Raw genomic sequence first — 16,589 nt, 5'->3', positions numbered from 1 at the left:
CGTTTGAGGTCATGCGGTGGAGTTGGCCTTACTCCCTCCATTTCTAAATACGTACAAGTCTTTTTACACATTTTAAATGGACTACAACATACAAATATATGTAGACATATTTTAGAGTGTAAATTCGCTCATTTTGCTCCATATATAGTTCCTTATTGAAATCTCTAAAAAAATAATTATACTCCATATTTAGGAACGGGGGGAGTACTATACAAGAAGATGGATATCTTTCTTGCATTTCCATTTACTCGGCCTGTCGTTTCGTGTAGACGATTGCTGTTGGATAGATCTATCTATAGGACGGAGCAGCTTTGCTCTGTTGAGATACCACTATTGTATTATTCCCTCCGTCCATGAATAGTTGTATATATAAAAATCTAGAATAGATTATAAAATGGAGTAAAAAATACATTGAAAAGATGTAAGCCATCATCTCTTGTCTATTTAATTACTGCACTCCCAATGAGTTAAGTGCATGTAGTAAGTGAGAAGACCATGTACTGAACGTTATTGGTCTTGATTACTACTTCCTCCGTTCTAAATTAATTGTCGCATAAATGGATGTATCTAAAACTAAAATACATCTAGATACATCCATACCTTCAACAAATAATTCGAAATGGAGGGAGTATATGATTAGAGAAAAGCATTTTTTTACTTTAAAATGCATTGAGAAGGTATAGGTTCATTTTTTATGGATAAATTTTGAATACCAAAGTATACTTATTTGTGGACAGAGGGAGTATGTATCTCAATTGCATGGTTTGTTGGGATGTTAGGACTCCATGCGCGCACTTAATTAATTATGGCTAAAGAAATCGAAAATTGTTTTTGGAGGCCGAGCTACATGAAGGTCTACATTTGCAATTTTCAAAATTCATCAAAATTTATATTTTCACTTTTCAAAAATTCTGGAAAATATAGAAATACATGGAGGCATAATGAACATGTGTGTACATTTTCATGACGAAATACGTTGAAATGATGATTGTGCAAAAAAAAAACTGAGACTTTTTAGCACGTGATACTATTCGTCCTCAAAGTCATAGACTTTGGTTTTTTTGTACTCGTCGTATTTCAACATATTTTTCATCCTAAATTTTTACACACATATACGTTTCATCCTTGTATTATTGCAAAAAGATTTTCAGATTTTGTTGAAATCGGGAAGTTTTATTTTTGTTTTTTTTTAATTCTGGGCTCCATGGAGCCTGGTCACCAAAACGCTTCACTCTAAAGAAGTTCTTTTCACTACCGCAATTAATATAGTTGTAGTACAATTAAGTTTAGTCTAAGTGGACTTTTGTAGAAAAAACACAAGTATCTACCTAAGAACCCAGAGAGCGTAATCTTTTCACCGGGGTTTACAATTTCAGTTAAGAAAAACTCTCGGACCTCGTCGAAATATGCCAACAATTGTTTCAGATTTTCATCTATTTAAATCCATTTATTTTTTTAATGAATGTTGTCCTAATTTAATTGGTTCGAAACTAGTTTGAATCTGGTCCCAAAATTCAAGGTTACAAATATTTCGGTACCCGCCGGGTGAAATTTCATTGAAATGTTGAACCTTGAGCAAGCAAGCACTCAGTGACTCCCTGATGAAGTCTCTTATTACACTACAGACTATCGAGCCAAAGCAGGCACACACACACGGGAGCAGAAATTAACAGCTGACATACACGAAGCCATGCACGTGCATGCTATCTAGCGCACGACTAGCAGCAAGCGTACACACGCTAATCCGTTGATCCACATCAGGCAGAAGCCGCGAATCCCTCCTCCTCGCCGGCGTCGACGACGGTGTCGATGGCGCGCCGGGCGTTGGGGCTGAAGCAGCTGCGGCGGATCTCGCCCACGTTCCCGCCGGGCCTCGGCGCGGTGGCGAGCTTGGCCATGGACTTGGCGAACTGCGCGAAGAAGGCGTCCTTGCTCTGCGCGAACTGCCTCACGATGGGCGCCGTGGTGCGGTCCTTGATGAGCGCCATGTCGGAGGTGAACACGCCCTGGCTGTTCACCAGCGCCCTGTAGTACCCATTGTCGAACAGGTCGGGGGTCACCACGTCCAGGTTCTGCAGCCGGGTCGGGGCCGCGCTGCAGTTCGCCGCCAGCCTCCGGGAGAAGGTGTCGTCCATGCGCTGAGCCCGGTCGCGGAAGAAGGGGCAGCCCGTCCTCCCGACGGTGTGGGCGCCGGAGAGCGCCACCAGGTCGGCAAGGTCGCGGAGGCCCTTGGCGCTGAAGGCGCGCGCGAGGGCGGAGACGCTGGCGGTGGCCGGCGACGGGAGGGCGTTGACGGCGTTCTGTGACGCCGGGGCGAGGCTGTCGAACTGGCCCTGCGGCACGGTGTAGTTGGGCCCGCCGGAGAGCACGACGGCGTCGCGGGTGGCCAGCGCCGAGATGTCGGCACAGGACACGGTGGCGCCGCAGGCCGCGTGCACCTTGGCGCGGATGTCCTCCACCAGCTGCAGCGCCCGCGGCTGCAGCGTGGTGTTGGGCCCCATGGCCTGCTCCGTGCCGCTGCCCTTGAGGTAGACGGACGCGTCGCAGCCCTGCGGGAAGCAGTCGTGGAAGAAGATGCGGAGCAGGCCGGCGGCGAGCGCCACCTCGCGCTGGAGCGCCGCCTGCACGGAGGACAGCACGATGCTCTCCAGCTGCGGGCACGTCGCCGAGTGGAAGCCGGCGCTGTCCAGAGGGGCGGACAGCGCCGGGGAGAGCAGAACGGCGACGGTAAGGAAGGCCAGAACCAGTGCGCCTGCGCCGCCGCTGCTGCTCGCCATCGCCATAGTTGGTGCGGTGCGGTGGGTGTGGACTGTGGAGTAAGCTAGCTAGCTAAGGCTAGGCGTGTGGCTTGCTCAAGTCTAGCGAAACGGCCGTTATTTATAAGCTAAACGGGAAACAACCAAGTGGAGTTATTTGTCCAATTAATCCTAGCATGGATCACACCAAGAATACTAAAAGGAAGTTAAAGATAAGCATGACAGTGAAATGTAGGACATAGTTGGGCATCATTTCTTTAAGATGGCTCTGCTCTAGTATGTTGAAGATTCAAATTTGTTACATGCAAACCATTCAGAAAAAGAAAAATCATGTTTGTAGCATACATTTTGCTAGCTGTCGGCAATGTCGAAAAGCGACGTTGAATATTGCGATGGTGCAATTTTTAAGTTTGTTTTTCATTTCAAAACAATTTATATGAGCCAATGCGTATATGGTACTGAAACGTGGGGTGGTACGTGTCCATCAAGAAGGTTTATCCAGATGGTTGCTAAGCTCTTTCTTCTTCAAAGACAATATTGCCCACGCTATACTAAAATCTAAACTCTCTCTGCTTGACAAGTTGATAGAGCCGACACCTAACATGTCAATATATTCGTTGTGGTAATCTATAGTGGCACGCGTTTCGCAAGAAGGTTGCTAAAGTCCTTTGTTCAATGATAATATTCTCCACCGATCTGTACTGAAATCACATGATATACAATAGTAGTTTTTATCCCAAACCGTAGGCATGTATGTACGCTGGTCAAAGTACAGTCATTGCATTGCAAGTGGGAAAGGGCACGCTCCACACTTTTTTTTGAAAAGGAGAATGTACCCTCGACCTCTGCATCTGGATGAAGCATGCAGTCATATTATTAATTATTCATAAAGACCATACAAGACGATACATCAATAAGTTCAACACCGTTGCTACTCCTATCCCTTGATGAAGGCGTGTCTAATGTTCGGGCCTAATACCAAATAGACATCGCACCAAAGTCTAACACCTAAAGCCGGGCTCCCATCTAAGCCACTACCTGGATTGGGTCCCACACCGGTCTGGCACACTTCCAGTGAGCACCTCACGCTGTAAGGGCCGTCACCTCCATCTTCCCTCGGTCCATCCTCAAAGCAGAACGGATGCACCGACCTTGCCAGGCCTCTCTGTCATCAACGTCACCATAACGCCAGACAACTTCCTCCTCCTATGCGAGTCCATCTCCGCGCATCAGACGCCGAATCTCCACAACGCCACACCACCGAGAACCGCCACCATCAATGTGGAAGACGAAGCACCGCTCCACCAGAGACACCGTCCTCCGATCCCTCGAGCCCGTGTGCACCTCCAAGAATGACGCCCCCAAGGGGGGAAACGACACCAGATAGCCGCCGTCATCCAATCTACTGATTTTGGGTTCCCCCGGAGGTAGCAGAGAGTGACCTTGAACTTCTCCACGGCGGTGCCTTCAGAAAGGGAACGACGTAGACATCATCGCCATCACAGACCTTGGCAATAGCCAATAGCAGGTTTTCACCCATAATCAGATCGAAGACCTCCATCTCTCATGCACGTGTCGTCGCCATCCCTGCCGGGATCTCACCAGCACACCCCAACACCAACCCCCCTACGGTCCAAGGACTGCGCCTTCAGGAAGGGGAACGACACCGTAGCGCCGCCGTCGTCCTCAAGCAGGACCAAGGGTTTCCCCTAGATGCAGGGGAGGGTGGGTGGGGGTTGAGAAACCTCAACGAAGACTCCAAGGAGTGGATCGGCGCCGTGGCATCATCGTCGTTGTGGCCGCCATTGCCGGCCAAGGGTTTCCCCCGGTCCCAAGAGCCCCACCATCCAATCACGGCCCACCACCCGGATCCGTCGAGCAAGGCCACACCGAAGCCCAGATCAAGCCGGATAAGGTGAAGGAGATGAAGCTGGCGCTGGTCGATCCAGATCTGGAGACCGGACGACGGAAATCACGGCCGCATGAGCTCCCACAACCGGGTCCTCGCCGCCCTCGCAAGCCGAGGAAGACCGGCCACACACCCGCAGCCACTCTCCGTCGCATGGAAGGTGCCACCCACCTTGACCGGGGCCGCCACCCCGGCACACCAGGCTCTCCTGCGCGAGGCAGCAGGAACCGGCCCCACCGCCACCTTCCTCGACGCCGCGCGGGCTTGACAGCAGCTATCTCTGGTGGTGGCGAGATCTGGAGGGAGGGGAAAGGGGGCTGGCGGCGCTCTAGGGTTGGGGCCACCCGAGTCGCCCCAGAGGAGCGACACGGGGGAGGGGAAGGGCACGCCTCCACACTGGTTTAGAGAAAGAAAAAATTATGAGCCACGTACGAATCGATCTGATTGAACAAATTGGCGAATATGCCATGATTCCGGCCCGGGTTCTTGGGCTATGTATCAATCTCTGGGCGGGTATCATATATTGTGTGCTAGTAACGTGTTCCATGTCTTCCTGAATAATTAAGGGCAATGCATGCTTTGTGATCCTGCATTGCATCGGTGTACTTTTCTGTTAGCTTGTGCTGATCAAGTGGGTGAGTTCTAATACGGGATCGGTCGGTCGGTCTTAAGTAGTATTGTTAATATATAACTGCTTGACTAAACCATGTGTCTTCCCCTCTCGAACTGCAAGTAGGTGCCATATGCCAGGCAGCTTCTGAAGAGAAAAGATAGCAATTGTCTTACACCCTCGGATCCATATATCAATTGTCACTAATTTAGTGCAATGTTATATTAAATCAGCGATAATTAATATAGATCGGAGAGAGTAATAAATAAATAGTTTAAATCCAGCATCCGTTTCGTTTGACAGGAAAAAAAAAGGAGAAAACAGGCATGCAGTAGTAGCGTGGAACAAAGTGCTGGCACTGTTTTAACGTCCCACATTTTTTCAGATTTTTTCGAAACTTTAAAACATGATTTCCACAAAGTCTTTTGGATGTTGGTTTTTGTATGATAATCTCCCAAACTATACTGAGCGTGGTACTATACTAAAGTAGGAAGCACGTGTAAAAAGATACCCCCTCCATTTCTAAATATGAACTCTTTTAGAGGTTTCAATATAGATTTTACATGAAGCAAAATGAGTGAATCTGCACTCTAAATCTCTCTATACATTCATATATAGTTCGTATTGAAATCTCACAAAGGTCATATATTTAAAATGAAGGGAGTACACTCAAGGAGACGATAGATCGGTGAGGAGTGAGGAGACCACACGACACAAGAGGTGGCCGGCCATGGCTGGCTAGCTCGATGGTGAAAGTAGGAGTATCTTGTCATACATGTATGGAAAGTGAGTGCATGCATGCTGGGATCAAGGAAACGTGCATAAAGTCACGTACGGACGCACGTTGCACCCCCAGACTTTTTCGTGCATGACTAGCAGCGTGCCCGTGCCTATAAAGCTGACAAGCCGACACTCACAAATGGGTTGAAATACATCGGTCTGATGCCGCCTCAACTTTGGGGCGCGGCCCTAGGCTTGTCGTACCGCGGCGCAATGACAAGGAGGTAAGAGCGTCTACAATTGGACTATAAATCCGACCTCTCAAACACTTATAATTATCGGTCATGCCTCAAACAATACATTCAACATTCAGATATCTTAAATTAGAAATTTCAAATTTGTATTATTACATGCAACGTAAAAGCGATCTTTAAACGTAGCTCATTTGACTCTGCCGTGCCCATGTCCGGCGGCCGGCTCCACTCCCCAGAGTGTTGGTCTGGTCGCCGGCTAGGTAGAGTAGGCCATGGGGCACGAGCCGGCTCACGAGACTTAAGGTGCCGCCGTCTCCCATGCTATACTCTTTCCCGTCAGAGCCCGGAACCCGTTGGGTGTCGATGGACATCAGATCGATGATGAATCCGTCCTGCAAATGAGCCAGCCACATTACCACGACACGGTTGTGGTGCCTGAACTGCTACACTATACGAGGCGCCGAAGAGTGCGACTCCGCCTTGCCGCCGTCCACTGCCGCGAGATCTGCCGCTGCCTCCCGCGTCCATGGCCTTGGAGCGCCAACGGAGGGGTTGAGCGTTCACCACTGCGTTTGGACGCCACACGGACCGGTGAGACAGCGACGTCACACCTAGCGTCATATCCATGCGCCATTTGGGTGGACGCAATGAATTCCTGAAGGAAGGAGTCCGAGCACTGATGTGCACGGGCCTCCTCCTGGGAGCTGCGGAGCGCAAGACGAACGGGCATGTCCTCCTCAGGGTCATATGGTATGATCGCTGGTTTTTTGAGTCGAGGACGGATCGCTAGTTTGTGTGGTCATCCTAACTATGCTGAATTTGTATTTTTTTGCTTCCTAGTTTATATTGATTCTAAAATGTGCCGATATTTGATATAGGAATATTTATATTTTAAGCATTTTACAAATATCCACTGTGTGTTGGGAAATTGGTTGTCTTATGTTTTAAAGATGTTTACCACGTATTAAAAAAATCCTTCCTACATAAAAAAAATCCTTCCTATATAAAAAAAATCCTTCCTTTAGTTAAAAAAAATGTGCATCATATAACTTAAGAAATATTACGATGTATGAAAAAGTTTTCATCATGTATTAGAAAATAGTGAGCCCTATGTTTAAAAAAATGTTTATAGTGTATTTTGCAAATATTCATCTTGTACAAAAATTATTATCTTGTAATTATAAAAATGTTCATTGTGTGTTTAAAAATATACATATTTTATTGTAAAAACTATTATGTATTAAAAAACCATGTGTATCATAAAACGTTCATCATCTGTTTAAGGAAAGTTCGTTTTTATTGAAAACAAATGTGCATATATATTGGAAAAAATGATATTGTGTTTATAAAATGTTAATCATGTATCAAACAAATGTTTTTCATGTATTAAAAATGTTTGTATAGTTTGGAAGAAATGATTATATCTATCTAAGAAATAAACTTGGAAAAAAGGAAGGTTGTAAAATACAGGGACGAAGACAAAAACCAAAACAAAAAGAGGAAAGGAACATAAAAAGCCTAAGAAAAAACACCCAAAATGAAAAACCGTAGCCAAAATGTAAAAGGAAAACAAAGTAAAAATCGCATAAAATAATCCAAAGAAATTTGCCCCGTTACTCCCTTACTAGGCCGGCACACTTAGGGCTGTGCTGAGGCGAGCACTGACTGTAACTCACAATAAGTGAGGTGTAGCTTTTGTGGTTTCAACTGAGTGCTCCTTCTACATATAGAGACTAGCAACAGGGGTTTTTAGTTCAAATAGAGAATAGCTACTAAAACGCCCAAACAGGGTCCTACAGGAAAAACCAGTTGCGCAAAAATATATTCAAATATTATTAAAAATGTTGATAAGTTTTTGTAAAAATATAAAATATTAAAAAATGTCTTAGAAACGTTGAAACTTTTATATAAACGTTCACATATTTCAAAAATATTCATGGATTTATAAAATGTGTCCATGAATAATAAAAAAAATGTCAGGCAAATACTGCTTGTGTGTTATAAAATAGTTAATACTTAAAAAACTGGAAAATGAAAAACAAAAAAAGAAGGAAAGGAACAAAAAAGGAAAATAGGAAACCAGCAATAAAAGTTCAGAAGAAAACCGGTAGAAACGTGCGCCCGAATTTGAGCTAGGTCCATATTCACCAAATGACTTCATCTCAACTCGTCTTTCCACCGGCCGTAGTTGTTGCAATACAACTACCAAATGACTGCATCTCACCTTCAACCTTCCAGCTGGCAGCTATAGTTGCTCCGTTTAGCTGGAGCCGTTGGAGCTGCAACAGTGAAAATTGCAGTCCAAACAAACACGACCTAATTAAGGATTTGGTTGAGTTGAGGTGCTTCTTTTGCTTTCGGGAGCATCTACAGCCGGACTCCTCAAACGTCCCTATACGTCCGGGGGGACGGCCTAGTCGGTGAACGGTCAAGAAATCACGACTTAGCCACACCACTCATATCGGTCCTATATGTCCGCTCAAACCGGCACTCCTCTTATCGTGCCCATATCTAGGGTTGATATGGGGAGGCCCACACGCGCTCGGGTTTGCCCTCCATGTCGGATCCGGACCAAGCCCTAGAGAGTCCACTCCACTCCTCCCCCAAGCTCCTGCCCGGCAATCTTTGGCCTTCTTCGACATGGCAGGCAGTGGATCCGACTTCGAAATCTCCTGATCTATAGATTGGGACCTCATCCCTTGCGGCGACGAGGAGGAGTTCGTTGTCGGGTTGGCACTCCGCCGTTCTCGGGAGGAAATGCTAACTCCATAGTTGGAGTCGCTCCGACGCGAATCCATTGTATATTTGCAAATGGCGCTTGGATCTAGCGGCACTGATGGCTCAAGCCGCATGAACGCGGCCTCACCTTGACGCGACAAACCCTTCCGTGGCGCCTTGTCGCTGTGGGGTCTGACTTAGATATCAATGCAGCAAGCGCTCCGGCCCAATTGGTTTGGAGGACCGGTGTGCCCACTGTACGAGGAACAAGGCGCAACAGCCCTAGAGGCTGAGGCCGGGGAGGCGGAGTCGCATGCGCCTTCGGCAACAACAAGGAAGCCCTCCGTGCTCGCATCCTCGAGAAGCGGCACAGGATGACAACACGTGCCATTCAGCCAGTCCTGAGATTTTCTAGGCCCTGGGCAAAAAATATTTTTCAGGCAAGGGGGCCCCTAATACAAGAGCCAAAATAGTAAACAATATTTGAATGGCAATATGGTGGGATGTCAAACCTTCAGGCAAGCCCGTGACAACATTTTTTGCAGAGTGCATGTGTACGCACCAAGGTTCAATGTGAATTATCCAGGGCGTGTATGAGCCTTAGCGCATAACTAAATTGTCCACGAGTTCGCTACAAAAGAGCGATCTGACCGTATCGTTCGCGTGGGCTGCATGTAACTGCTACTACGACTCGGCCTTTGGATGGTTGATGAATAGGCATCACAGGCCTACCTTGGGGGCCTCCCGGGGTGCCCCCCCCCCCCCCCCCCCCCCTCCCCGTCCCCTTCAGTGCCGGGCCTGGCGTCATTGCAAGGGAGCAAAGTCGGGCAGGCTGTGCCATGGTTGAAAAGGCGCCCAAAGAGGAGAAGGAAGAAGCTGGTGACAGATCGGGCAACTTTGGTGGTGAGCAAATCCGATTCGATCCACTTTGCGTCTTTGAAGGCTACTTCCGTGACAAAGACGACAAGGCCAAGAACAAGGGCAAGGACAAGGACATGCAGGAAAATATATGGATGCACCGAAGTTTGTGGTGCTACCGATACACCGAACTCACATTGTGCTTTTAAAATGTTCAAGAAATTCTGAAAATAAAATTTAGCACACTCACACAACATTAATGTAAGTAGTCACAAAATTTCAAGTCAAAATTCGAAGCATAACTCTAAAAACAAAAATGACAAATTCAACACTGAATAGTACTACATACCATAACTTGGGCTTTTGATTGCCCACTATCACACTAATATTAAATTTGTCATTTTTGTATTTCAAAACATATTTCAAAATTTTATACGAAATATTAGAAAATTATATGTTGATATTGTATTAACATGTTAGATTTTTTAATATATTTTTTAAAATATTGTATGGTATCCGGTGCCTTGGATATATTCCCAAGGGCATCTGTGGGTCAGTCAAAGCTAATATGCGAAGCAGATAAAAACAAACTAAACTATATTATTGTTAAATGAAGCTGCTGATGGTAGCTTTGCCTAGCCCTGCCATGTGTCCCGTCTGCATGCACGTTTTCCCATGCATGCACCTACGCAAATATTCCACCGAAAATGCTAGACCTATGAAAGAGGATACGTAAGGTTACGAAACGTTCCAAACTAATCTTAAACATCTCCCCCTGATTTTTAGGGGGTGGGCCCCTCATCCCCTAAACACCAATCTAATTCTGCCACGTTGACTGGTATGGAAACTTAAGTAGTTCCTTTATGTAGGTGTAGCATTGCTCATATTCCACCCACCGACAGACTTGCATGCAAGCCTGCATGTAAAACAATGGAGATGGCCATATATGGGGCAATGTGCATAGACGCCGTACGCAGCTCCATGTTCGGTCCGGCCACGTACACATGTTGATAATTGGCGCCAGCATCTGTAGCAGTACTACACCGCACATGAAACACAATGGTAGGACATCCTAAGGTAATTTTTGAAATGGGACATCCTAAGGTAGTGAAGGACTGAAGGTGGTAGTTCACTCAGCTATAAATAACGGCCGGCGTCTCCGTGGAGAAGCACTCACACTCCATCACTCACAACATAAACAAGTCACATAGCTAGCTAGGGTAAAGATGAACGTAATGGCATGGAAGGCATCGATGTTGGCCATGCTGGGCTTGGTTGCCGCGCTGCTGTCGTATCCGACAGCCCTGTCCATGGCGGAGGCGTCGTTGATCTCCATGCCAACGGAAGATGTTCACCGTGGTCATGCTCCGGTAGTGTTCCTAGCAGAAAGCCTCACCCCGGACTACTACGCCGACTCTTGCCCGGATGTGCGGGGCCTTGTGCGCTCCGCCGTGGGCGAAGCGCTCCAGAAGGATATCGCCCTCGCCGCCGGGCTCATCCGCCTCTTCTACCACGACTGCTTCCCTCAGGTGCACATGCATACGTATATCTCAACAAGTATGTGTCCTGAGACGGATTCACAGGGCTGCGATGCGTCCATCCTTCTGGCGGGAGCAGAGAGTGAGCTACAGATGTGGCCGAACAGGTTTCTGCAGCGGGCTGCCGTGCAGCTCATCGAGGACATCCGCATCAAGGTGCACCATGCCTGCGGGCCCGTTGTCTCTTGCGCCGATATCATGGCGCTCGCAACCCATGATGCCGTACTCAAGGTAAACTGCACGATTTAACCATGTAAATACCATTATACATCGATATCATAATAGTATTTTTTTGGTGTAGTTGGCTACCATAAAACATCCTACATTTTCTTACAGAGCAAGTAGTAAAAATGATTAGAAAAGTATCTATATCTATTTAACTATTTTGATGTCGAGTGAGCTACGGTCTATCTGAATAACTATCTGCATGCATGCATGTATGTACGTAATCCGGGGGCCAATCCTACCTCGTACCGCTCGGTCGCCTCGACAGCCTGGAACCCGCCCCACTGAGCACCGTCAGTGAGCTCCCGCTCCCCACCTTCAACATCTCCCAGCTCATCGAGGCCTTCGAGAGCCGCAGCCTCGACGTGACTGACCTCGTAGCGCTCTCCGGCGCGCACACCATCGGAGGGGCTCACTGCACCTCCTATGCCGACCGCTTTGCCGGAGAGGCCAACTCCAACGAGTTCGTCCGGATGCTCCTGCACAACTGCACCACCGGCGACATAAGAGACAAGCAGGACCTCGACGTGACAACCCCGAACAAGTTCGACGACAAGTACTTTGGCAACCTGGAGGCGGGGAAGGGGGTGCTCAACTCCGACATGCAGCTCCTCCATGACCCCCGCGCCATGGAGCTCGTCAAAGGCATCGCGGAAAACCAGTGGTGGTTCTGGAACCAGTTCGACACCTCCATCAGGAAGCTGGGGCAGCTGCAGGGGCCCCAAGGAAACGCCGGTGAGGTCCGCACCATCAGCTGCTCCGTGCCTAACCACAAGAGCAGCAACGTCGGTGAGGTCTGACCAGCTTGCGAGTTGGTCTAGATTATATCATATAATGCGTCGTACGTACGTTCACCGAAAGTTGTTTGTGTAATAATGTCTAGCTTGTTGCTAGCTACGTACTTGCTATACTACTATGTACTATGTATGTACGTACGTACATTGTATCTATGTTGTTTACTATCATTATTTCCATCGTCTGATAAGATGCATGTATCTAATAATAACGGGTGTTTATTCTATCCAGACTCTTTTTTTTCTTGAGAATTATTATATCAAGACTTTGTTGTGTGCAACAAGACATGAAGCTGACACCACAGGCACTGCAGAGCATGATCAAAACACAAGATGTGGCAATTTCATGTCAAAACACATAGTACGCAAGAAAATATTTGCTAAGTCATAGAACATATGTAAGGTATAATAAGATCACTGTGTCATATAGCTGATATGGGTTTCTATTGTTCTCATATCTCTTTCCTCCTCCACAAGAAAAGCTCTTCTCATCCTGTCGCCGCCGCCGCCGGTCCGCCCCATCTCCCATGGTCTCTAGGCCATGGAGGTGTGGAGGATCTCGGCCCCTCGCTGGCAGGAGGGGCCCTGGTCTCGTTCTTGTCAGGTTCAACGTCTTGGTAGGGACTGTGTAGCGGCGGCGATGTCCCTTAGTAGGAATAATGTCTCCTGCGTTCTATCCCCGTTCCGATGGTGCGTCTAGTATCGTCGGAGTGCGTGTGGACGTGTGTCTTCGTCAAATCTCGCAGAATTCGGCCGGTGCTGGTCTTCGGCGGATCTATTTGGATCCGGTGTTCGTTCGTCTTCGTTTGGGTGTTTACAGGTTTGATCCTTCTTATCTACGACTTTCTTCACGACGATGGATGCTACTCTGGTGCGCTGGTCCTTATGGGGCCTTAGCACGGCGACTTCCTGACTATGTACTACAAAAAGGTTTGCCCAGCTCCGGTGAGGGAGGGGCGATGACGGCAGCTTGCTCCAGTGCTTGTAGTCGTCGCTAGGTGGTCCATGGACATAATTGTAATTTCTATTATCTTTGTTGTTCTTTATACTGTCATGATTGAAGATGAATAGATTGGAAGTTTCTCGCAGAAAAAAGAGACTGTAGTGTCATAATAGTTACACTTGCCACCAATAATGCTATAGCATAAGAAGCCGATGGATGTTCAACAACTTCATTATATAATTTTCTTTTTAAAAGGCATTATATTGTCTGCTATTTGCTTATTTTCCCATTGCTATCAACTAGAAATCTGTAATGTATCAAAATTTGTATGAGTTAAACAATGTTGGATTATTATTGTCGGTGAGGACAATTAGCCACAAATCCTCCGCTTTGCTCTCACAAGGGCGACTCAGGCAGCGTCTGGCGGTGGGGCCCTGCTCGTGGTGGAGAGGCTCCAGGTAGGTGCAGTGGTGTCCATATACAACTGCGGCGCTGGATTGCCGAAGTTGGGGTTGCGATGAATGGCCGATGTTGACTCTGGGATTCCTCGCACAGTGCCACCCAGATTTGGTGCCCATGGTGGCTCGGGTTGGCTAGAGCTCCTGTGTACTCTTGACGATGAGGGCATGGAAAATGACCACTTGAATGTACTCCCTTCGTTCCAAAATATAGTGCGCCACCGCTCTTCGAGGTTCAACTTTGACCATAAATTTAACAGTCGATACCAACTGTATCGGGAGCAAAAATTATATAATTGAAAACTTCTTTCGAATACGAATTCATTGGTATAATTTTTGCTCTCGCCGCAGTTGGTCTCGTTGGTTAAATTTATGGTCAAAGTTGAAGTGCGGAAACCGAGGATGCACTATATTTTGAAACGGGGGGAGAACAAAACAGAGGACATCGTGTCAATGTATTTCATGTCGGTGCCCCATGGCTGTCATTTACTTCTCAAAGGCGTTGTCGGAAAGTTTTTCTCCCCTATCATGTATCTCTTTGGCCCTCTGTCGATGGCTTGCGCTTGGTGGTGGAGTCCAGTTTTTTTTTTGAGCATTGGAGTCTGTAGAAGGACAAGATATGAGTTGTGCAATCTTGATGTATTGATCGGTGCACCAGGCACGTATATATAAATACAGAGGTGGGCCACAACCTCAACTATATAAAGGAAACATGAGGTGGGCCCTACACACAAATATACACGTACACAATATACTCAACACCCCCCCCGCAGTCGAAGCGGCGCCAGTGACGCAAAGACTGGAACGAAACTCCTCGAAAGTAGAAGTCGGCAGTCCCTTCGTCATCACATCGGCGAACTGCCGAGCGGTCGGCACATGGAGAACCCGCATGCGTCCAAGAGCCACCTGCTCGCGCACAAAGTGAATGTCCAGCTCAATGTGTTTAGTCCGGCGATGATGAACAGGGTTGGCGGAGAGGTACACCGCAGAGACGTTGTCACAGTAGACAACCGTAGCCTGGGACACGTCATGATGCAGCTCCTGCAGTAACTGTCGTAGCCAGGTGCACTCGGCAACGGCGTTGGCCACAGATCGGTACTCAGCCTCCGCGCTGGAGCGCGAAACAGTGGGTTGTCGTTTAGACGACCACGAGACGAGTGAAGGACCGAGGTAGACGCAGTAGCCAGAAGTGGACCGGTGAGTGTCAGGGCAACCAGCCCAGTCAGCATCAGAGTAGGCCACCATCTCCAGAGAAGTAGACGCCGTGAGGGTCAGCCCGAGGGTTATTGTGCCGCGGATGTAGCGAAGGATCCGCTTCACGAGAGTCCAATGAGAGTCATGAGGGGCGTGCATGTGGAGACACACCTGCTGAACAGCATACTGAAGATCCGGTTGAGTGAGAGTCAAGGACTAAAGAGCGCCAACAATAGACCGGTAGAACGGAGCATCCGACGCAAGCGAGCCCTCAAGAGCAGAGACATTGGCCTTCGTGTCAACAGGAGTAGCAACAGGATGACAGTTGAGCATGCCGGCACGCTCAAGAAGCTCATGTGCCTACTTCTGCTGATGAAGAAAGAAACTGTCCGGGCGCCGAACGACCTCAATGCCAAGAAAGTAATGTAGAGCACCCAGGTCCTTAATAGCAAACTCGTCACGCAGCCGGAGAGTAATCTGCTGAAGAACATCTGCGGAGGAGGCCGTCAGGATGATATCGTCGACGTAGAGTAGCAAATATGCAGTCGTATCACCGTGGCGATAGACAAACAGTGAGGCGTCCGAGCGAGTAACGCTGAAGCCCAGTGTCTGAAGAAACCCGGCGATCCGCTGGTACCAGGCGCGGGGTGCCTGCTTGAGCCCGTAAAGAGAGCGGGACAGCAAACACACATGGCCGGGAAGTGAGGCGTCGACAAAGCGGTGGGTTGCTCACAATACACCTGCTCCTCAAGATGGTCATGGAGAAAGGCGTTGGAGACATCCATCTGATGAACGGGCCAGCCGCGGGACACGGCGAGCTGGAGGACGGTGCGGTCGTGCCCGGTTTCACAACCGGGGCGAACGTCTCGGTGAAGTCCACTCCAGCGCGCTGCCGGAAACCACGGACCACCCAGCGAGCCTTGTAGCGCTCGAGAGTACCATCCGAGCGAGTCTTATGGCGAAAGACCCACTTGCCGGTGATGACGTTGGCGCGAGGAGGCCGTGGAACCAATGTCCAGGTGCGGTTCCGTTGAAGGGCATCGAACTCTTCCTGCATCGCTGCAAGCCAGTGAGGATCACGAAGGGCGGCGCGAGCGGACACGGGAAGAAGCGACGAGGACGTACTCGTCACTCAAGTACCGGAGGCTCGGGTGATGAACACCGGCGCGAGCCCGTGTAACCGGGCCAGATGGCGCCGGCGGAGCCACTGGCGAGGCAGCCGGCGTCGGGGCCGGCGAGGCGGCCGGCGTCGGAGCCGGCGAGGCGGCCGGCGTCGAAGCTGGCGAGGGGGGCCGGCGAGGCGGCCGGCGTCTGAGCCGGCGAGGGGGCCGGCGAGGAGGCCTGGGGCGTCGGGGCCGGCGAGGGGGCCGGTGTCAGGGCCGGCGAAGAACCAGCCGTGCCAGCGGCGCCCGACCCTGCGGCGCCCGAGTCGGGGGCGCCAGCTGCGTCGGCCGAGGGGGCGGGCACCGGCAGGAGGGCGCGAGGACCGCCAAAGCCCGGAGGCGGTCCCCGAGCCAAACGAGATCGTCCACTGGACGAGGTCGTCGAAGAGCCGCTGGTGGCCGGCGGTGGCGAGGCGACAAAAGGTACCTGCTGCTGAAACAGAAACACC

The 16,589-nt window shown here is 49.0% G+C and overlaps 2 protein-coding genes across 2 annotated transcripts; one reads left to right on the top strand and one right to left on the bottom strand.

The window, feature by feature from the left end:
- Nucleotides 1–1,529: 1,529 nt before the first annotated feature.
- LOC123191171 (cationic peroxidase SPC4) lies at nt 1,530–2,859 on the bottom strand. Its single transcript, XM_044603958.1, has one exon. It carries the CDS (start codon nt 2,781–2,783, stop codon nt 1,758–1,760), a length of 1,026 nt encoding a protein of 341 aa, XP_044459893.1. The 5' UTR covers nt 2,784–2,859; the 3' UTR covers nt 1,530–1,757.
- Nucleotides 2,860–11,005: 8,146 nt separating this feature from the next.
- Nucleotides 11,006–12,607, top strand: LOC123186704 (peroxidase 12). Its single transcript, XM_044598420.1, has 3 exons — nt 11,006–11,354; nt 11,409–11,594; nt 11,813–12,607. The coding sequence occupies exons 1-3, from the start codon at nt 11,052–11,054 to the stop codon at nt 12,386–12,388; spliced, it is 1,065 nt and encodes a 354-aa protein (XP_044454355.1). The 5' UTR covers nt 11,006–11,051; the 3' UTR covers nt 12,389–12,607.
- The last annotated feature ends 3,982 nt before the right edge of the window (nt 12,608–16,589 follow it).

This window comes from Triticum aestivum, chromosome 2A (assembly GCF_018294505.1).
Source record: "Triticum aestivum cultivar Chinese Spring chromosome 2A, IWGSC CS RefSeq v2.1, whole genome shotgun sequence".
NCBI lineage: Eukaryota > Viridiplantae > Streptophyta > Magnoliopsida > Poales > Poaceae > Triticum > Triticum aestivum.
This window is presented reverse-complemented; position numbering and strand designations above follow the sequence as displayed.